General features: G+C 37.3%; 1 protein-coding gene across 1 annotated transcript in view; it reads right to left on the bottom strand.

Annotated features, from left to right (window-relative positions):
- Positions 1–7,814: 7,814 nt before the first annotated feature.
- The window catches only part of COL21A1 (collagen type XXI alpha 1 chain), a 118,568-nt gene continuing 102,604 nt past the window's right edge, over positions 7,815–23,778 (bottom strand). Inside the window, exons 22-30 of the mRNA XM_063330293.1 lie at positions 23,366–23,437; positions 18,879–18,914; positions 18,138–18,182; positions 15,974–16,006; positions 11,920–12,066; positions 11,776–11,830; positions 11,304–11,504; positions 9,952–10,029; positions 7,815–9,223 (exon numbers count right to left, since the gene is read on the bottom strand). Of these exons, the coding sequence (XP_063186363.1) occupies positions 9,036–9,223; positions 9,952–10,029; positions 11,304–11,504; positions 11,776–11,830; positions 11,920–12,066; positions 15,974–16,006; positions 18,138–18,182; positions 18,879–18,914; positions 23,366–23,437 (855 nt within the window). The 3' untranslated portion in view covers positions 7,815–9,035. The remainder of the gene's footprint in view (positions 9,224–9,951; positions 10,030–11,303; positions 11,505–11,775; positions 11,831–11,919; positions 12,067–15,973; positions 16,007–18,137; positions 18,183–18,878; positions 18,915–23,365; positions 23,438–23,778) is intronic.

The following is a 23,778-nucleotide window of genomic DNA, read 5'->3' as shown; positions in this document are numbered from 1 at the left end:
AGATGATCTAGGCAGCAGTTCTTTTCTTTTTTATCATATCAGTGCTTCTTCTCTAATCATATACCTATGCCACATGTAACTAGGAGAGAAGATGGGAAGGCCTGAGTAATTTTTCTCCAGTTGACTCTGGTCAGCAGGACATACGTTTCTACACCAGATATTTTGTTCCTGGCTAGATGGATGCACAGCCCTCCCACAGATATAGAGTCTATACTGTTTGAGCTACATATATATATATATGTATAATACTCATACAAAGTCTGCAGGCAGAAAGATACCCACCATTTATTAGCTGTTACCCCTTTTTTCACTTGGTCTATAAGGTCAACTAGCTTGCTAACAACTCAGGTGAAAACTAACTTTCCCACAAAGAGAACACTTGGTGAAGGCAAACCTGTCGTAAGCCAAATATGCACCAAAATTTTCCTCATGCAGTCTTGTCACAGAGCCATTCTTTGTCATCAAAAAACTTTTAACACCCCAAAATGCTTAGTTCTGACACCTATTTTCCAATTTACGGCTTTCTCCCTTTTTCCATTACAGCTGGGAACTTGGTTCAGCTGCATTACATTCAGCAGCAATACCCCTCATCCTGCTGGGAATTCATCTCTTGTGATTCTTATCATGTGCAGGCTCAGGAAGGGCTCCAGCTCGTGACACACAGGAGCTGGAGTCTCCCACCTAGAAGTCACCAGAACATTCGCAGACATTATCACACTCCCTTATCAAGCATAGCTCCGAGTTACTTCTCGCCAGCTGATCACCAAGTATATGTAAAACATTAGCTTAGTCACTCTTCATCCAGTTTTGAATAAATGATGTTACAGTGGTCAGGGCTATGCTGTCAACTTCTCAACCAGTAAAGCTTATCATAATGATTCACTAGTGACTTACTCTGAAAGTATTATTCCAAGGTTTCTCAAGCTTTTGCCAGTATGCATGTAATGCAAAGGCATCCTTTTGGCAATGATGCAACTGTGAGGAAATATGATATTAATCTACTTCTGTGTTGAGCTTTATAAAATTTACCTTCTCATGCCTGAGTTTATCCACCAAAATAAGTGAGTTTTCCTACTTAATATCTATTACGTCAACCTGTTAAAGGAGCGTTGATAGTAACTTTTAGTACCTATTTGCTTTTGCCAGTTAGTACTTTGCAGGTACCACCAGTAGCTGCCTACGGATCAGCTCAGAGGTATATATGCCTGTTGGAATGTGGCAGGCACCTCCACCAAACACTAGTGTACACAAAAGGTTTGATTCATAATTTAGCAGTGATCCGTTTACGGTGAATACTGTAAATGAATACTGAACACTGTGTTTCTGTTAGCTGGAGTAAGAACTGCTGGCTGCTGGATCCCTGGGTGTAACAGAAGCCCTAGTTCAGGGGCAAAAAAGTAAGTATGGGGGACTTTATGAATTCCAGTTCAGCCCATTTCTCATGAAGCCAAAGTAACCCAGCTCCCCAGCACGGATGGCTTTGGATATTCAGTACAAGATTTATGTGACCACAACACACAAAGCCAGATTCTTTTTCCTTAGTTCTAGGTTTGGGGTTTTTTTTCTGAGAAGCATTGTAAAAGGACTCACTGTGTATACATGTAAAAAAAAAAAATCTCTTTAAACTTTCATAACACAAACACTGCTAAGTGCTATCATTTGCTTGCCAATTTCCAGAGCAGGAGTCAGATAATATCAGGGCGGGACAGCTGTTACGATCTCTTGAATTCTCATCCAGAACTTTGGTCCTGGCTGCCAGAGATTCCTGGTGCTCAGCAGTGACACATTCGTCTTGAGCTTTCACCTCTGGGAGGTCTGTCGCTTCATATCAAGAGGGGAGTGTTATACCTATGGTGTACTTTCTCATAATTTTTTTTGAGGAGGACAAGGAGAAGCACATACTATATTAGCATGGAGGAATAAAGTGAATGACTTTTTCATTATCCTTCACTTGCTATCCAGGCTACTGTGCTGCTTAAGCCAGTTTCTTCTTCAGGCTCTTTCTTGTCTACATTAAAGGTAGCATTTACTCCCACATCAAAAAGAACTTCACATACTTTGAAGAATCACGCCCCAGTTAGAAAAGAGCTTTTTTTTTTTCCCCCTTCATCTCTCAGGTAGCATTATATTTTTCAACAAAGAGAGTTATTTCTTTGAAATACAGTTTCTAGGCATTATCACCTTTTTTTGCATGATATTTAATATGTGATTTCAATGGGTCACGGAGATACCATGAATTTTTTTTCATGCTTTAAAAAAGGAAAAACTGAAAACAACAAATGGAAAACTCTCTGTAGTTTACGAGGTTCCAACGTGAGAAAGATACTTTTTGCAGGCAATATGGACATATGATGCCGTAACAGTCACATGGCTAAATCTTCTGATGAATTCTCACCTACATTTCCCTCAAGTGGAAGAATACTATGTACTTTTATCAGTGACAATAGGAAACTTGTCAAGAAGTGTCAGAAAATCAATACAGAGCACTTAAATAGTTCTTTAAGCCTATGGCAGAAAACCAAGGAGCCTCCAACCTGCCAATATACCTTCTGGAGAGCTAGCTGAGTGGCCAGACACTGCTTCTGGAAAAACATCTTCTAATGCTTGCATCTTTTGCCAAGAAAGGAAAGAATAACACAGAATAATACAATATACTGCAATATCACCAGAATATTTCTTTGTTACCAAAAAGTACTTCATGCAAATATAGTCAATACTGGGAGGGGGAAGATGCTTGTAAAGAAAAACTCAGGAATCACATAGTAATGATTTCCCCATTGTAAAAATGGACTTAGATTCTCCAGGCTACTTATATCATGTCCTCTGTGTCTTGCTTATCAACAGAAGAAAATAACCCACAAATATTTTTTATATTAATTCAAGTTTTAAACACTTCATCAGGGTCCCAGAAGGCAATAGTTCTTAAAATGGTTTACTGTCTCTGCTGAATCTGGATTAATAAGGTGTATTTTGATTTATCATCTATGTTTTCCTCCTACAGGAAAATATTGTCTCTTTTCACAGGGGTTTGATTCAATCTGTGTGAACTATAATGACAGATCATAGAATCATACAATCATAGAATGTGTTGGGTTGGAAGGGACCTTTAAAGGTCATCTAGTCCAACCCCTCAGTGTTCACTGCCAGGACAGTCAGATGCACTGATAAGATATTTCACTTTAATGCACCTTCAGTTTTCTGAGAAATGAAATTCTCTAGTTCTGAAAGATGCACAGCTAATGATTCTCAGCTCCTCCTCTAAAAGGGCGACCAACCTTGAAATATACTGGCTACACCTGAAGCTGACAATGGGACCTTGGCTCTGAAGCAGCAGCAGGACTGTGGCAGTTCAGTTCTTACAAGAAGAATTAGATTTTATTCTTTTACTTTTTCTTTTTTAATTGGAAGACTATGATACCTTTCAGTTAAACACATGAAGAACTGAGAACCATACATGTATATACACACACACCCCAAATATACATATATATATTCACCAAATCAGCCTGCACATGCGGAAGCCATCTGCGACATGTGTTCTTTTACTAAATTGTATATGTGTACATATAGACACATCACTCCATATGCATTTACTCCAAACTTCCCTAAGATCATGATTCTCAGAGACGCAAATTACTGAGCTCCGCACACCGCTAAGCTTTCATTAAAAAATTCAGTTCCCACGGTAATACTTTGCAATTCTGCATCTTTATGTCCAAGTAGATGCCGCAGTATCTAAGAGGCAATAGCAATCAATGACCATAGTAAAGTGGGAAATTTTTAAATCCATTTTACATACACAGAGATATTATGAGTTGAAGCCGTATTCAAAATTTAGTGTAGTGAATTGTAGTTCCTCTACTGACACCAACAGGCACTACGCCAACCAGGGAGTATAATTTTTAACTCAAGGTCACACAGCAAGATGCTACTAAAAAAATTGCATCTTACCCTCTGCTTAAAAATTAGCACAAGATACAGTTTTAGCGACTATAATCAGGAGAGTAAGTACATGTCAGTTAACAGAGTTTCTCATAACTGTTTCCAGGCAATATCTGGTAGTTAAATGGTGACATGTTTCACAGTGATTTTTTTTTTTTATTCACAGCTTCTGATTGCAGATCAACACCCGCAAGAACCTCACAGAGTTTGCATTAATAGTAAATAAGAGTCCCTCTCCTGTGGATCGTTATTCTGATAATACTCAAGCCTATACCTTTTGTTTAACCTCTTACTTTAGAATTAGTTGAAGATCTGGGAAAAATATCCATATTCTCAGTTAAAGCATACAATCAAGATATGTTCTTGAACACACCTACATTTACTGTATAATCCCACTACAGCAAATGAAGTCAGAAAATGAAATGATTGTGAAGTCAAACAAATTCTGGCTTGATTAAATCTTGCAAGGAGCAATAATCTAAATCACAGGTTCCTAGGCTATAACGTATGCATTTAAATGTGATGCAAGACACTTGCTAATAGTTTCTGGCTATTTAATGATGTAGAAGTAGGCTTTCAAAGTGTTTGTCTTCATTTAAATAAGCTACATTGTTATTAGCTTTCAAAGAGGCACCTGCACAGGTTAGATGGTTAGTAATTCCTCTGGAAAATTCCAACTTGTCAAAACCAAATCCTTTTTGTAGAAACGTGACAGGTTCACACTCAAATTCAGAGCAAAATACCAAAGATAAAGCTGTACTGAAGCTCAAAGCATCCAAACAGCTCAGCAGATAAGGCAATCAAATAGATTCGGCTTCAAATCTCCTCCTTTTGGAGATCAAGGGTGTGAAGCTTTTTTTATTTTCAGTGAAGCCTCTTTATGTAGTTTTCGAAGCCAGTCTTTCTTAATATCTTATTATACAAAGTGAAATAGCTCCAACGCAAGATTTTGCCTTAAAGCTGTAACAAAGACATGCACTAGCTGAGATTGTACTCTTTGCACAGCACTGTACAGAAATACTCATGCTAGGCAAGACTGAGCTACCTTAGATACCAGAAGGAGCAGAGGAAAAGTAAAAGTGTCTTTTTTATTTGCATAGACAAAAAAAAAACCAAACAAAAAACCAACAAACATACGCTCCTTAGCTGCCTCCCAAGATGAGAACCAGAAGACCAACCACCTCAGGTGTATGTATACCAATGCACGCAGCCTGGGGGAATAAACAGAAGAACTGGAGCTCTGCGCCAGGTCAGAAATTTATGATACTATAGGAATAACCAAAACGTGGTGGGACAATTCACATGACTGAAGGATCACAATGGATGGCTATAGGCTGTTTCGTAAAGGCAGGCAGGGAAACAGAGGAGGAGTTGCATAGAATTCATCTACGAGGGGAGAACCTCATTAAGGAGAACCTTGAATGCATAGAATTCATCTACGGCAATTATGGAAGCCCTATTGAATGCCTCTGGGTCAAGATCAAAGGGGTCATGTCCAAGGGGGATCTTACAGTAGGCATCTGCTACCGACCTCCAAACCAAGACAATAAGGCCAACAAAGCAATATTTGGGTCACTTAATCAAGCTTCGGGTCAACAGAACCTGGTTCTTATGGGTTCTTCACCTACCCAGACGTTTCTTGGAAGAACAATACAGCAGCTCACATATCATCCATCAAGTTCCTGGAATGCATAGAGGACTGCTTCCTCATAGAAATGTTAGATGTGCCAATCAGGAATAAGGCACTGCTGGACTTGCTGCTCACAAACCAAGAAAAACTGCTTTGTAGTATCTCGTGTAGTTACAGCCTTGTCTGCAGTGATCACAATGTTGTGGAGTTTGGATCCTGCTGAGCACACTGAAGATTACTACTAAGACAAAGGTTTTAGAAGAGGAAACTTCAGCTCACTCAGGGCTCAACTGGGAAGGATTCTGCGGAAAGCTTCCACAGAGGATAAAGGAGCTAGTGGGTGTTTTTCTAGAACACTCTCCTGGAAGCACAAAAACAAATCTTCCCGTTAAACAGTAAGGGAAGTAGGCAGAGCAAGAGACCCCCTTGGCTTAACTGTGAGCTTCTGAGTCTGCTCAAAACCAAAAGAGAAGTGTAGCAGAGATGGAAAAGTGGAGAAATACTTGCTGAGAACTATGAGGGCATTGCCAAGGTGTGCAGATATGCAGTTAGAAAAGCAAAAACTTCAGGTACGTACAACAAACAGAAGGAAAATACTGGCCCGCTGTTAAACAGGAGAGGTGAATTAGTCACCAACAACACTGAAAAGGCAGAGGTTCTCAACACTTTCTTCACCTCTGTCTTTACCAGCACTGTTGGGTCCCAGGCCCTGGGAACAACAGGCCAGGTTGATGCAAACACAGACCCAATATCAGTGAAGGAAGAGTTGGTATGTGAACTACTATAGGAGCTTGACTCATACAAATGGATGGGCCCTGGCAATACCCACCTGAAGGTGTTAATAAAGCTGGCAGACATCATTGTGAGGCTGTTCTCCATAATCTTTGAGAAGTTGTGGAGATTGGGGGACATCCTAGCCAACTGGAAGACTGCTAAAGTCACCCCAATATACAAGAAGGGCTTAAAGAGGATGCAGGAAATTATAGGCTCATCAGTCTTACTTCAGTCTGAGAAAGTTACAGAACAAATCTTCCTGGGAGCTATCACAAGTAAAATGGAGCATGTGAATGGGAAAAGCCAGCACGGATTCAGCAAAGGCAAATAGTGCTTGACAAACCTGATCGCCTTCTACAACAAAGTAACCTGCTTGGCTGCTGTAGGGTGAGCGGTGGACATTGCCTACCTGGATTTCTCCAAGGCTTTTGACACGGTTCCCCACAGCCTCCTCCTAGAGAAACTGATGTGTTACAGTCTAGACAAGTGGTCTGTGCGGTGGGTGGGGAACTGGCTGACAGGCCGCACACAGAGGGTGGTGATAAGTAGCTCCTTTTCTAACTGGCAGCTTGTCACATGTGGGGTCCCCCAGGGATCGATACTGGGCCCAATGCTGTTTAATGTCTTCAGAAGTGATCTGGATGATGGGATCAAGTGTACCCTGAGGAAGTTTGCCGATGATACTGAACTGAGTGGGGAAGTGGACACTTCAGAAGGGAGGCCACCCTGCAGGAAGACCTGGCTAGAAGAGTGGGCTAGCAAGAACCTTGTGAAGTTCAATAAGGACAAGCATTAGGTCTTGCACCTGGGAAAACATAATCCAGGAGTACAGCACAGACTGGGATCTACCCATCTGGGGAGCGGCTCTGTGGACAACAAGCTCAGTATGATCGACCAGTGTGCTGCTGCGACAAAGAAAACCGACAGGATGCTGGGTTGCATCAACAAGGGCATCATCAGGAGAGATAAAGAAGTCATTATCCCACTCTACTCAGCACTTGTCAGGCCACACCTGGAACACTGAGTTCAATTTTGGTCCCTGCTAAACAAAAAAAGATGTGGACAAGCTGGAGAAGGTTTTAGATTTAGACTAGGTTTTATGAGACACTAATGATTGCACTCCGCTATAACCAAGGCTGTGGTTAGGCTAAGCTACTCACTGCAAACACCCTTCTGCAGGCCACAGCCCTGGTCGGGCAGCAGCCACTGGGCCCAGTGCCGCTGGCCACTCTGGCACTCCCTGCCCCGTATGCGGCAGGAGCCCAGTGGAAAGGTGATGCTCCCAGGGACGGTGCTTTATCCAGAGGAAACGGAAGGACACTGGGGAAAAAAGGCACAGCTGTAAGGTGGAACAATCCCTCCATGTATTACAGGCATCGCTCTTTTCTTTGACACAGGACACAAGTGACTTTTGCAATCGCTCATCAAACTACCACCAGTTCTTTACAAAATTTTATTTTACCTTGAATGTCAAGCATATCAACAATCTTTGATAGTAGGACAACAGAAAAACAACACATCAGAAAAAGCCACTTATAAAGCGTCGATTAAGTTCAATACAAGACTCTGCCTTAATTTAAGAAACAGATTTTAAATTCTCCTGGGAACTGTGCCTTTGCTCTTTATGTAAAAGCACGCAATACACCTCATCAGCAAAGCATACAATCAAAATTACACATAGCTTGCTTAAAATGAAAAAGGAAACAGCGTAACAAACATTGGAGCTAGTCAGCCAGCAGTTAGACCTTTCTCCTTGTAAACCTGCATCTTCAGTTTGGCAACTGCAGTCCTTGGGGAGAAACAGCAAAGGGTATATAACTTAATTTACGCAGAACTGTTATGTTGGGGTTGTGCAAACATTTTTTAATTTTTTTTTTTTTTATCAAATCGTAGCTACAAGCCAGCGATAGCAGTTTTTTGTTCTTTTTTATTTTTAATACTATTTTCATTATCACCCACATGGAACCTTTTGACCTTTGGAGGCTGACAGTACCATCTTTAATAAAAGACACTTGATATAATGGTACTTGGCCCTTCTTGAACCAGTAGTTCTACTCTTGCATTTCACCTTGGTTTTAAGCAAAGAGTTGCATGGCAAAATAGGTGATATTACTTCCATAGTAAGTCCAGATATTTATCTTAATTTATAAAAATCTGATATATGCTTTCACTCACAGAACACTTGGAGCTATGACATATGAAATGTACACAAGCCAATGAGATTCACACACATATGAAGTCAAAGCCAGCCACATTCTTTCAAAATCAAATACTGTATATGTTGTCTGCATGTGAAAAATGTCACAGTAATTTATACCTGACCAATACCATTTCAGGCCTAATCCTGCTCCCAGTGCCATCTCCAGCAATTCTGCAAAGGACTTCAGTGGTAACAGGAGTATGATAGGACACTTAAATACTAAATAGCAAATATTATAGTTAATTTTATTCCTATTAAAACTGATGATCTCTTTAAAAACACTTGAGATTCAATTGATGCAAGTTATAAAAAAATTATTGGAGTTTCTTTTCTAAAGGAATGTGTAAACCTTTGGGATCATTATATATTTATAGTTTTAGAAGTACTTTTGTTCCTGCATATGGGATTATTGCTGGTCACCTTCCTGAGACTTGAAAGACCATAAAAGACAAGCACCATACCTATTCCTCTAAATTATTGTATCACAAATTAATAATTTGGTCCCTTTCTAAACGGATCTCTCCCCACAATTACACTAAAACATAGCGATGGGTCACAAATTCCAGGAGGTCCAACCGGTCCTGGAATTCCAGGACTGCCACGATCTCCATCTTTACCAGGCTGCCCACGCTCTCCAGGACGTCCTTCCTTACTCATACCTGGCGGACCTTCAGGACCTTAACGACACACATGCAATAAAGAAATACATTACAGAGTATTTTTATTAAAATGAAAAGAAGAGCAAGTGTGGACCCACAAAGCCCCTGCTCTTTGGTGAAGTATGCAGATTAAGAAAACTTTATTTTCTAAAAAAGGCACTTCTTGTCATAAACTGCAACATGATACCTTACTGAGGTTTTTTTTTTAAAGCATGTAGAAAACACTTGAAATAAAAATACCTTTTCTAAGGAAATATAAGAAGTCTACTTTAGCACACTGATATACTTTATCATATAATCTGGAACCACCATGGCGTGAATCAGAATCCTCCTTTATCTATTAGTTTCTATGGCTTTGGATCAGGCCCTAATATCTTTTCGACTCAACTTTGCATTTTGCAAGAAAACACTACTTTTAGGAAGAACATCTTCCTTCGCTAAGCAATGCTTACAAGCCACATGTCAGGGCTCAGTTTTCAGATAATGGCTGACTTCAAGATCCATCTATCAAGAAACAGCAGTCTCCGGTACCAATCTCTACAAGACCTGTCTTATATTAAATATTGTATTATATGACAATTTAAAAGGCATGCAAGAGACAGGCATTAGCCATAAACCATATATTGTAATTACGATGTGTAAAAACTATCTAAATTTTTTCAAATTATATCAACATTTTTTCTAAACCACATTCTTTTGGAAATTAATAGCATGCGCTGAATCTGCACAGCTGAACCACCCCTCACCTGGAGGTCCTGGAGGGCCTTGGATCCCAGGAACCCCAATTCCTTGATTGCCTTTTGCACCATTTTTCCCTGGCAGTCCTGTGGATTAACAAACATATGTATATCTTTGTACACTAAGAATATTTTCACCCAATGAATTAGGAAGTCAGCATTTGATAATTCTTATTGAATAAAAAAATAGTTTAAAAGCAAATAATGGGATGTAAAATAAGCATTTCCTTGTAACCTGTACAGTATAACTGTGTTCTAAATTATCATAATTTCTACTGAATTAAGAGCTGATGTAGCACCTGTTAAGCAGACAGCCACTATCAGCAGAGGGAATACATGATGGGCAATTAAGAAATTTGCTGTCATTGCCTTTCCATTGTCAAAATTTTTAAGAAGTTGTATGAAAGAAGCGTAAGGTATTCACCACAGTCCCTGTGGAATAAAAAATATATAGACAATCTTCCACAACATATGGCAAAATTAAGTCTCCACCAAAGAAATACTGAGAGGGGCAAAATAATGTGCTCTCTTACACTAGTACAACCCAATAAATTCAGTTTCTTCATAGAAACAGGTATCCCATTTTTCCAACTCTTATGCAGTAGGCTGAACTGTTAGTGTGGAAACTCAGGGGCTGCTGGGACCAGTTACCAAATTATGGACTTCTCCCAGTCTCTTGGTCTAGTTACAGACTATATATGCATACTTAACTTAAAGTCTGCAAATACATCACAGAAATCAGTTGGAATATTCAGATGGATGAGTTACCTGAAAGCATAAACCTTAGCTCGCCTAAAAAGGAACCAGAATGTTTAAGAAAACCATAAAGAAAGGAGTAAAAATCCTTATGAGATAAAAAGAAAGAAAGGAGAAAAACCCAGGAAATCAGAGGGAGTATAAAAGTTGTTGCATGCCAAAAATCAGCCTATAGGGTAGCAGATAGTAAATAGCCAGTGAATAAATACTGTTCTTTAAAATAGCAGAAACAAAGAAGTTTGGAAGAAAAGAAACTGGAAAACATGGAAATACACTACAATCCATGGCTAAGCATATTTGATCTAAAAGAAATTAATCTAACTGCAGTTTAAAACATTTACATGAGACTAAGGATTCTCTAAGAAGATCAAAACAAAGTTTGACTATAGTAGAACTGAACACTAGCTATCTTGTTGCGTTCTTCTATTTTCTCTTCTTCTGACATGCGTTCTTTGTAAGAGGTGAAACATTTACATTACACCACGTCATCAATTACACTTTGCGATACAAACCCAGCTATTCCCTTGCTCCACCCTGCACTAATCCCCTTCGAAACTGAAAACAGTCATAAAGGCCATTAGCACTGTGACACATTCACGCAGTACCTCTTGTCCCACGAGCCCCAGGACGACCTGGGATGCCTGTCAGGCCCGGAATGCCATCACTTCCTGGTAAACCAGGAAATCCTCTTGGACCTTCAGGGCCTCTTGGACCCGGTGGTCCTGGAAGTCCCGGGGAAGCACTTTGGGATTGACAGTGGTTACAGTTTTGTAGCCTTCCACTCTGGAGGATGGCAGGCAACTGGGCTGTGAAAATTCAAACAAAAAATTGCTCAGAGTGTTGTAACAATAAAATATAAAAATATTGCCCCCTAGCCACCAATACAACAGTAGTTTCCTCCCTTTAGAGAATATGATGCCTTTAGAAAACAAGATAGTAAAGTACGCAACCTGCAGGAAAACAAATGATAAATCAGCAATATTGATCTTACTTTCAAGAAAGCATCTTTATAATTATCAGGAAACTTCTTCAGCAATTTAAACAAGGAAAGAACAGTAAAAAGGCTTTGAAACTTACTTCTCAGCACATCTGAACACACCTGTCGAATGAATTCTTCTGAAAATTCTCGTGCCTGAATTGAGCAGAGAACAGTTAAAAAGAACAGAGAGCATGCATTTGTTTGGGTATCCAAAATAACAAGTTTTGAGGTCCTATACATACAGGTTTTCCATCTGATCCAGGTGGTCCTGGGGGTCCTCTGTCTCCTGGCTGACCTCTGAGACCAGGAGGTCCAACCAAACCCTGGATACCAGATTCTCCTTTTTGTCCATTGATGCCTCGAATACCTGGATCTCCTTTCTCACCTTTCTGCAATGAAAACCAATGAAAAGCGATTCATATCTTCACAGACCACTTGGAAGCTAGGTAGCATGAAGCAAATATATTCTGAGAAAATCTTCATTGATGACCTTCATAAAACGAATATAAGTTGTCACTGGAAATTAACTTGATACTTATGAGATCTATTTTACTAAAATGTACTGAAGTTTTCAGATTCTTTAGTACAATTATTTACCAAAAATAACTAGAAATAAATTACCATTATGGTTTGTTAACCTTAAAGACCCATTTTACTCACTAATTAATATAAAACAAAAGTTTTCATTATTAACATGTAGAAGGAAAGGCTTTATTCACCTTTCATGAGAATTACATCATTTGTTACAGAACATTAAAATCGTTAGAAGGCTGGAAAAATTAGAAGTGAAATTCTGGCATCACTGAAGTTCTTGGCAAGCTTACTATAATAATCCAGGTTTTACCCTACGCCTGTAGTGTATAAGGCAAAGGAAAAAAATAGTTTTATTTCAGTTAGGGTTTTCCTGTTTTTTTCTGACTTCATTTAGTCTCCATATGATTGATAACAACTGTAGTCCATTTACTTCACTGGAAAACGTTAAAATAATACTGGCAAATATTTTGATCTATCTTCATTAAAGCAATGCTTCTTCTATGCGTGAAATTACCTACTGCAATAGTTCATGTGGAACTCCTTCCCTATGCTGGAGCCAACGAAAAATCAGTACAATGTAATTTGATGTGTGCCTAAGATTAAAGTTAGTATAGTATGTTTGCTCCCTGATGAGTTTTTTCCTTCCATTTTTGCACAGCTTCTGCATAATGCTATCAGGTGCTTCAAAATTTTCTTTCGCCCTTTCCAGCTATTTTACATGGTATTATGGAAACAAAGCAGCAGGATTACTATACACGACAAAACTTATTGGAGCAAATAATGCAAGTTTAAGAAGCACTTAGGCATACAGTCTTCATAGACTTATACTGAATTTTAAATTATGGTATTTATATTACTTTGTATCATTCTATATAGTACTTATCAAAATTCTTTATATTAGAAAAATGCAAAGCTTTCTGGCATGGTCTGAATTAGTAACAACGCCCAGAGTTCTCCACATGAATAATTACAGGGTAGCAAGCTTCAAATTCAGTATGGGATCACTCAGTTTTATGCAGATAGCTAGCCACTAAAATAAGGCAGGTAGTTTTTCCTCTTAAAAAAACAGAGAAATGAGAGAAAATGCGGCAGATGTCAGTCAAGTGCCTGTGAGTACTGCTGGAAAGATGGGCCACCAGTAAGAGGCCATGCATGAAGTGAAGAGCAGTCCGTGCCCTCTTCCCACTACAAAAGTTATACACTAATTCAGAACTGACTTTTTCCGAGGTTGTAATTGTATTTGATTTTCTTGATACTGTCAACTTGAATGTTGTAGTCATAGAGAACTGATACTCTTAGTTACATCATGAACATTTGTACTTCTTCATTTCTACTACATAATTACCTTCTTTTTTTTTTTTTTCATTTAACAGGGTCAGCAAGGCTCAGAGATAAATATATGGAGCATATGTAGCTGCCTTGGGCTATATTAGAAGCTATACGTGCTGGGATGTGGAAATCATGCTGTTCTTGTAGCTACAAGTTATTTGTTTTGGTTTTAATTACTTCTACAACTATGGACTACGTTTACATAAAAGACATCTGACTCACAAGTTGATTTATTTGGGCTAAATGTTAAAGAGGCTAGAAATCATTAAGAACCAGTGAAATATTGTGAAAATGGCATCTATTGTAGAAAAACATTACAGGCAAGAAGCCAGTATAAAAACACCAGAGCAAAATGTTGGAAGCATCAGCACAACTTGCCAAAAAGTAAATGAAACTGCTGAGGGAACATTTTCTGCAGTATATCTTGGTCTCGTAATACTCAGCCACATCGCATGTGTGGCCTTGTTTGTTGACCCTTGCTATTGGCAAAGAAAAGAAAAGAAAAGAAAAGAAAAGAAAAGAAAAGAAAAGAAAAGAAGAGAAAAGAAGAGAAAAGAAGAGAAAAGAAGAGAAAAGAAGAGAAAAGAAGAGAAAAGAAGAGAAAAGAAGAGAAAAGAAGAGAAAAGAAGAGAAAAGAAGAGAAAAGAAGAGAAAAGAAGAGAAGAGAAGAGAAGAGAAGAGAAGAGAAGAGAAGAGAAGAGAAGAGAAAAGAAAAGAAAAGAAAAGAAAAGAAAAGAAAAGAAAAGAAAAGAAAAGAAAAGAAAAGAAAAGAAAAGAAAAGAAAAGAAAAGAAAAGAAAAGAAAAGAAAAGAAAAGAAAAGAAAAGAAAAGAAAAGAAAAGAAAAGAAAAGAAAAGGAAGAGAGCTCAATAAATGCTGAGAATTACAGACTGAAGAAACTTCTTATTGAGGAGTCAGAGTCTAACAAAAGACAACATATTTTATAAAAACAGAAAATAAACTAATTTTATAGGTCTGATAAGTAAACACAATGACATCACTGTATCTTAGTGTATAGTAAGAATATTACTAAAAGGATTTTTCAGAAGAAATATATTATTACCATGATTGTCAGTATTTAAAGAGGCTAGTTCAATAGTATACCAGGAATCTTTTACCAATTTTGGCAATGATTTCGCAAAACACCTATAAGCCAGACAGTAATTTTAAGTATTTCATAGAACACAGCAGCATATAGGGCAATTTATATGTTTAAATGCATAAAATTATTTAATGATCAGAACTGAGCTTCCAATATTCCAATGTTACTGATATGCAACAATGCTTTAATGAAAAAGGGTCGAACAAAGACATCGCTGAATAAAGTTGAAGGAGAATTATATTAATGGGACAGCGTGTACCCTAATTTCACTAAATATTGGAATAAATAAAAAATAACTAATAAAGTGAATCTTTTAAATACCAATTTTTAAACAACATGTTTAAAGATTAACAGATCTGGCCATAAATATATCTACATTAGCCAAACACAACAAAAATAAAGAAAAAGATGGGACTTCTAAACAGATCCTGGAGAGCAACAAGTGCAGTTTCTGACAGACCAAGAGCAGTCCAAACAGGCTTCCCCTTATGCCCCTCAGCTCAGGCTGAGTTGAATTATTCCTGTATAAATTTAGTAGTAGACAAAGAATTCTGCCCTGCATTTCCTGAATCAGCCTCAAAGACAGAATCCTCTCAGAAAAATATCTTTGTAAAGGTTTCACGATACTCCTTTTCACTAGCTTTGAAATGAAGGCATACAAAGACATCTCACTGGTGAAGACTGAAACGCACAAGACAAATAGTTCAGCTGTGGAAGTCCTTACCACAGACTTTTATGAAAGCTGAATGTACAGTATATCAGCACAATTCAAAATTAATTAGACAAATTCAAGATTGACATTAAATGCAATGATCTTGATCTCTAGCTTAAATCCTCCTCCTTTGTTGACTGCCCAAAAGAGTGAAGGTATACAAGGACCTTCTTTGTGTATCTTGTTCTTTAGTTTTGGATCCTGCCCTGCTATTATTGGCTGCTGCTAAACAATATGGATCATTTTGTTCAAGCATTCTGTATTCTTTTATGAATATATTTTTATTTTTCAATTAACCTAGAATCTCTAGATTTTTTTTTTCTTTAATCTTTTGTTTCTTCAACCAGCTCCTTCTCGTTTTGTTTGTTTAATTCTCTTATATACTTGGCTTTAATTATTTTTTTAATCTTTCATTTAATGAAATACGTATTTCACTATGTCACTTTTTAATTAATACCTCTTTCTATTCTCTGATATTTCTCAACTTACTTTTTTTCTGTTGCTTATAGAGATGTGAGTACAGAAATAAGACTGTAAATACACATTTTACAGATTACATAATTTGCAGAAAAAAAGGGAATAATTTTGTAATACTATATTTGTTATTATAAAATACTTACCTCTCCACGTTCTCCACTCAATCCTTCTACTCCCTTTAGGAATTAATATGAAAAAAAAAAAATCAAAAAAACAAGGTGAGACAAATTACTTGGAATCAAAAACTAATATTTTTGTCTTTTGTTTTCAATAATTAATTACAAATGCCAATTACAAATGACAATTTGTACAATAAAATAAACTGCATATAGGGATGAAAAATGTATATCATGGTGAATTAACACTTTGGTAATACCTTTAATACCATACACCAAAAGGATAAATTGGGAATATATCATACATATTCTAAACAAATAGACATCATATAGACATATAGACAAAACCTTATTCACTCTACAAAAGAAAAAAGAAATAAAATTTTGTGTTCTAGCAAAAGAAAACTCCTGATTCTACCTTCTTAATACTGTCTTACTAGACAGAAATCAAGTTCAGAGCCTTTAAAATACAAACTCAGTTTGTAAGCCAGATTTTGCATGTTGGCAAATGGTTTTGGCGTCATTTCTGCCAAATGGTTCAAAGGTGTTATTGATCATTAAGTTCCACGGCAAGATGACAGCTCAACGCAGGCTTTTTCACTTTTCTGATGTACTCTTATGGACAAGGGAATCTTTATTGTATTTTTGAGAAGTCCTGGAGGGTTGAGAAACCTTGGAAGGACCTAGTGCTGTCTACCAGAAGTATCTGAACAACTGATTTTTTGGTTGCTGACCAAACTAGATAACACGGGAAACAATTTCAGACCAAGCCTGTGTTATCTTTTTCAGCTTTCTACAAAAAAAAAAAAAAAAAAAAACCAAACCACCAAAAAAACCCAAACAAACAAAAGAGAAAAAAGAAGCAAGCAACAGGAATTCAGTTCCATCACACTGTCTGAAAAACAAAAAGATTTTATTTCACTATTGCTTTGTTTTACCTTATAATTAAAATAGTACATACATGAAAAATGTGTTCATTATTTGCAAAATGACAAACCAGAAAGTTTAACTTGTAAAATGTTAGAATAGGACATTACATTTAGCTGAAACAAATGATCGGCCTTTTAATTTAAACTACTTCTTTCCGAAATATCTGCTCAGCTTTACTACCAGACTCCTGGCAACCTACACACCCCTGAAAGTGATAAAACTAGGCTAACATACAATCTAGATCTCCTGGCCATGCTCAACTGGAATCAGCTCCTTCTGGCTAGACAGGCAGCTGTATCAATGTCGTAATTCTGAAAAAAGCAACTGGGACTTCCTTCCAAGTCTAGTTTTAGATATGTACCTCTAACAAATACTTCTCTGTTTAGACACAACATAGATTATGTAGTTAACAAGTATTTATAAATACTAACAGTTATTTTCTGTGGTATAACAAGATAGCCAACTATGACACAATCAGAATACATTGGCCCAGAGTTAAAGAGAAACAACCGGATCTCACTGATTTACAGCTGAAACAGGAAACATCTGTAATTTAAGAGCACAGAAAATGTCAATAATGACTCCTAGCATAGTCTAGGAGATAATGAACTACATGAAAGTGTAGCATGGTACATGCAAAATCTTAACATCTCGAGCATCCCTCTTACAACCTTTACGCAAAAGCCACTTTGTGCTGTTATCTGTTATTGTTTCATGAAAATTTTCCATAATTAAGGATTTAATAAAATAATACAGTGAAATATACTTCGGGTCTGTTTCTCAAGATATGATATCCCAGAACCACAGAAACATGTAGGTGGGAAGGGACCTCCATGGGCTCAACTTCCTTTTCAGAACAGAACCAGCTAGAGCAAGCTGCTCAACGCCCTGTCCAGACAGGTTTGGTCACAATCTCTGTGAGCAGCCTGCTCCAGTATTTGAGCACCCTCAAAGCAAAATGCTTTTCCCGTATATCAAATTGGGACTTCCCGCGTTCCAACTCGTGACCATTTCCTCTCATCCTGCCACTGTGCACACCCGAGAAAAGTGTGGCTCCATCTTCTCTATGCGTTGTATTTGTTATTTTAAAAATAAAAAGGTTGTTTAAGAGGTAATTTATATAACTATGTAATCACATTATACATAAATATATTTCACCCGATGCAAAGAACTCTCCATGTTGATGGAAGTAACCTTAAGAAACAAATATGAATTATGGCTCTCTTGAACTAACAGTACCTGTACCTGATTTTAACAGTACCTGTAAGCCTGGATTTCCTTGTCTTCCTTTTTCTCCTTTCAGTCCCTTCAAAAAAGCAGCACCTTTTCTTAAAATAAACATTTATCTGGGAGACACAATTAAACTATCAAAAATAACACAAAGAGATAAACCCTAAAATCTCATCCTAAACGAGGCCAAATCAATCTGCAAAGTTCAAGAGTTCAGACCAGAAACTGCGCAGAAGGATACAATTTCTACTCTGAACACAGAGGAGCCAAGTTAGGATCTGAGCAGTGACGTGGTACTCTTCTTTTTCTTGTAGGTATTTCCATGACTTCTAGATAACAAGGAGGAAAATCCCACTTGTTATAATATAGCAGGTAGGCAGAGGCCAGGTGGTGTTACCTTGACTACGAGCGTTTATGTGAACCTGCAGTGCCTGGGGCAGGCAGGGACAGAACCCACTGCAGGACAGGGCTGGGTCATGTCCCAAGGCCCTGGGGCAGCAGCACAACCCATGTCCCTGAGCCTGCACTATTTCTAGGACCACACATCTCTGCACCAGGTGTCAACAGACCTCTCAGCCCCAGAAACGCAGATGGAAATTCATACTGGGCATAGTGGACAGTTTTCCTTGAAGAACAGTTAGGGCTCAGTGCTGCTGTTTTCCGAGCAAGCCTTCTGTGGAGCTTAATCTTAGAAAAAAGCTCCAGAATTAACACCTAAGACTTGTATTACTAGTGTTGCAAGATAATTTAATTAGAAACAAAGTTAATATACCTGGAGACCACTTTCACCTTGGTTTCCTTTGTCCCCCTGTAAAATATGAGAAGAAAAGTCTCCTCTGTAACATGATTCATCTCAAAGTCATGTAGTCTGTGTTTTAATTTAACACAGTAAATACAAGAGAAGCATCTAATAGCTTTTATTTATACTGAAAACAAATCACTTAATCCCCATGTACAGAAACTGACAAAAGTACAGAACGTTATACTAAGAAGGGAATCTGTCACAGAAATAAATACCAAAAAGGAAAGCGGATACTCATATACCAAGTTAAAATTTAAAAATACAACATAATGAGGTGGCAAACCCAGCAGCATTTTATCCGCTCAGTGCATGGGAGTGGAGAGGATGCAGGCAGGGAGAAGGGCGGTATTTCTGATGGCTTAAATTTCATCTGAATGCTGACCACTAAGTATGCTTGCCTTCACCCAGAGAGAACAGAGTAAATAATTTCTGTAGCACTTACTGAAAACCAACTGAATTGCAGAAGTTACACATGACACATCAAAGAAGATAATATTTTTTTAATGGGGAAAAAAAATACTTAAAATTTAATCAGAATTGTGTAAGAACTAAGTTCCACTTCCACTCACTCCTTTTAACTTTCATTGAAGTGTTTACAGTAAGTAAAAATTAGTGGGGTGACTGGTAATCAGATGGTGCAAATGGTTCTTGAAAAGCAGTTATCTAGGTTTATCAAGTTGTCTGAACACCATCTAATTGACAATGGAGAGAAAGAGGCACCTCTTGAAAACCATTCATGCAGAGGTATAAAATAAGTACTCCCAGAACATGCCTATCTCTCTTCATTGATTAAAAAGGAAACTTAAAGTTATGGAAGGTGGCTCCTGCCCTACCTCTGACCTCTTAAATCAGTGTGTCTCTGTTTAAACAGACACGAACCAAAATAATGGTCCGAGAACATAGCAACTCATGAAACAAAAAACAGATCTGCAGGGTGTGTGCAAAACTGCACTTAATAAAGAAAAGAATTAGGATGGAATTTTTTGGATCTGTTTTGCCAATTTTCTTGTAAGAGCCAAACGTGTGTGTTTGGTTGTTTTTTTGAAAAAGAGAATATTTAGTTAAATGCTAAACAGTAGCAAAGAGGAGATTTTGGCTATGGCAAATATTTTCCTCATCAAAAATCCCAGAACATAAGAGGGTATTTATGCCAGCGTATTTGGTTGTATTGTACTTGAATGTAAAATATTTGGTTTGATTTCAAGTTTTAAAATAAGCTATAGCTGAAAGATTTCACTTCTACTGTCAGATGCCCAAACTGTACTGTTTTTCCTGAATAATTCAAGAGTTCGTCATACTTATGACTTGTAACTCCAGTTAACCAGCAATATATATTCTGACTTGCATCTTCATGTAAAATGAATAATGACTTTTGCAAAATCTTCTTCAGTTTAAAATCTGGAGAGGTTCCATAAATTTTAACAAAATCTCCCTTCTTAAAATCAGTATTACTGTCTTGGATACATGTACCTCACATGACCCTTAGATATTAAAACTGAATATATGGTGATAATGAAACTAATTGAACTATTGTTATGACACTAAATCAAATCAAGACACTGTTCCATTGGGCTACAGTATGTTTTGAAAGACTTAAGCCAGGAAATCTTTGTCCTTATGCATTTGGTTCCATTATCCCATTTAGATGAGATAACCTCATCTAAATTTGGATCATTCTCTAGCCTCCATTGACTAGGGAACTTGCTTCAGTTGTCTCAACATAGGCACTCAGGATGCTTAGAGCAACCCAAGGCATCCCCATATGTGTCTACTCACATCTGAAAAACTCCAGCATACCTAAGACATCCATACACGGCTGGCATATACAACACCGGACATACAGTAAACCTGTGCCCTTCTGGAGCAGAAGCTGAAGTCAAATGGAATACCTCTGCATGGGATTTTCATAAAACTTTAAATATAACACCACCCTTAGTGGTTCTTTACCCTTCAACTTCTCTTTCCACAGTGAACTACCTGATTCAACTCTATTTCTGTAATGCCTTTATATGAAGGGCTTCATCCTTCAAAAGGTGGTCTTCTGCATTGCTGGTAATATTACATAGATGCATTATCATATTTTACTAACTGCTTATTTCTATCTGACACCTTACCTGAGCTTCCTCTGCTTTTACCGGATTTCCTGTTTATTCTGAAATCTGTCATTTAAATACGTAATGGAGGAATCTTTGCATAGTTGAGACTTCAACATTTCCCAGGAAACATTGCCAGATTTCCAACACAAGTGTCAGATACATTACCTAAGCACGCTTAAGTTATTTTTATATAATCTTTTTCTAGATATTCAAATTTGAAGTTATTATTAAATCCGTTCAAATATAATTTTAAAAATGAGCTGTTATTCATTTAATTGTGTTAATTTAATTAATTTAAAAGCAATATTAAATGCTTAAATTTAAAATTTACATTTAAGTATTAAATTTGGGCTGATAGCAAATATAGCAACATTTTTAGCATTGATAACTGGTTGCTTGAATAAATATCTAGTTTGAATAGCTGCAGGTAAAGCTTGTTAGTTATAGTAAACTATATTCTAAGGAAACCAGTCTATCTTTTACATGACTTCAGATCACTTACACTGCTCCAAAGAAACAGTATAACATTAAAGTAAGGTTTATACTCGAATATGCAAATTAAGAAACTCACTATAAAAAAAAAAAATCTTTGTCATATTTTCCCATAAAAATACAATAAAATAATGAAAGTAACAGCGGTACTCATTATCTTGCAAAGCAGTGAAACATTTGACTTTCAGGATGCACATATGATTGCTTTAGAAGTCTCCAGAATAAAGAAATCTTAATTAAATTTTAGACTAAAAATGTAATGGATACAAGTCAGAGCTTCCGTTACAATTAGAATTAATTGATTTACACCAATGGAACTAATTTGACTTCAACCACTTTTGAACCATGAGAGCTGACAGGTCTTCAACCCTGAAATTCTACTGAAATCATGACATTGAAGATAACAGTGACTATTTTTTCCCCAGCTGTTTCAAATAAACATGTACTGTTTCTGTCACATAAATTTGCCTAATAGCCTATTTAAAATATAAATTCTTGGTCTTTCTTGGTAGAGTTACTAGACGGTAGGTGCTGTCCTGAAAAAACATAATCTAGAAAACACAACTCTGTTAAGTTCTTTGTAGTTACCCACGTGGCACAAAAAACAATGATTTTCAATTACTTCTAAATTTCAGGTTCTTAAATTCCATTCTATAGACAAAGCACAGCTAATTTTTCCTCAAGAGACTCAGTTCACGCTCCAGTGAGTCCTGTGAGTTGTAGTAAGATAAAGGTAAGTCAGTATTTTAAAACAAGAAATATTCCAGGGGTTTTCCAGCTTCCGGTCAAACAGAAAGTTCTGCCTTATTGTCTGAGACAAAACTGAGAGGTTTCAACCACACAGGAGATTTGCAGTAGAATGCTGTCATGTTATAGAAGAAAATCTCTAGGAAAGCATCTAACGTAATGTCAATTACAGCTTTAACTTATGCAAAAAGCCATGTGCTTGAATTTCAAAACATATCAAAGAACAATATTGCCTATAATCTTTTCCACCTGGGACTCCTTAAAGGCATGTGACTGTCAGAAAATCCTACATACCTACACTTTTAAGGATGACTATCCACATACGCCAAACAGCAATATGAAATTTTACTATGCGTGCACAAAACAGTTCTTCATCAATCAAGAATTTCAGCACAAGCACATCTATAGCAGTGTTTGATAGATGTACGGCTGCACCAAGAGATGGTGAGATCCTTGAAGGCATGATCTTTATGAGAACTCAGTATGCAAGAGGAATAAACATAGGTTCACCTGAAAAGAAGAAATAATTTTCAACCTGTACAGAAGTAGGATCCATCTAACCTAACCTAATTTCAACATTTAATATAGTTAATTGTCTAGGTTTCAGCTACAGTCAAAGAAAGGAAGAGATGTGAATTAACAGCTCCCCAAAGAACTCAGACTCTCTCAGCTGAATACAGAGAGAACCCAGGCGGCTTGTTTAGATCAGATGATAACTCCTAATGGAGCTGAATCTCTCCCAGCTGCCGAGGGTTAATTGCTCCACAAAAGACTTTGTACAATAGACTTTAGAGATGTAGCACTTGCTATAACATTAAGTAAATACAGGATCATACCATTATGCGCTACAATTCATAGTGGAAATTTCATTGATACCTATATCGTAGCATTTTACGCTAACAGCTTCTCCATTTTGGTCATTCTCTCCTACCCGTGAAAAATTATTGTTTTTTCAAGCATGTGCCTTCCAAAAATTATTGTTTTTCTAAAGAATGGGCCTTCCAATGTTCTCTAATAATAATGATGTATTTAGAAAAAGGATTTCCTTTAGTAATGATCATTTATACGAAAAGTACTTCCAATAAAAGATGCAGTAAATGTAGAACTGGAAAAAACACTTACCTTTATACCCTGGGTACCAGGAATGCCTGGGTAGCCTGGTTCACCTGGAGCACCTGGTACTCCTAGTTCCCCCTGAGTAATACAATAGCTTTGTGTTAGTCAAGCGCTGTGTGTAAAATATATATATATTGCATGTTTTCTTGAGGTCACGTGATATGCTTTAGCTGTGATATTTTGCAATTTTATAACTGGGGATGATTGAAATGTCTGGAGAATTTATGAACAGATGCTGAATACAGAGAAGCCACAAAAGGGACTCCTAATTCTTAACCTCAGTTTTCCAGTATCTGTCTTTTTTAACTGCCTTTTAATAGAGTTGATGTCAATTTTTCAAAATTACACAAATAAAACTATCTGAAGTAATGGCAATGTTTTCAGGTTTGAACTTAATGAACAGCTGACTTACATTGCCT

Source organism: Chroicocephalus ridibundus, chromosome 3 (genome assembly GCF_963924245.1).
Source record: "Chroicocephalus ridibundus chromosome 3, bChrRid1.1, whole genome shotgun sequence".
NCBI classification, from domain to species: Eukaryota; Metazoa; Chordata; class Aves; order Charadriiformes; family Laridae; genus Chroicocephalus; species Chroicocephalus ridibundus.
The sequence above is the reverse complement of the archived record's forward strand: the minus strand, read 5'-3'. Positions and strand labels throughout refer to the sequence as shown.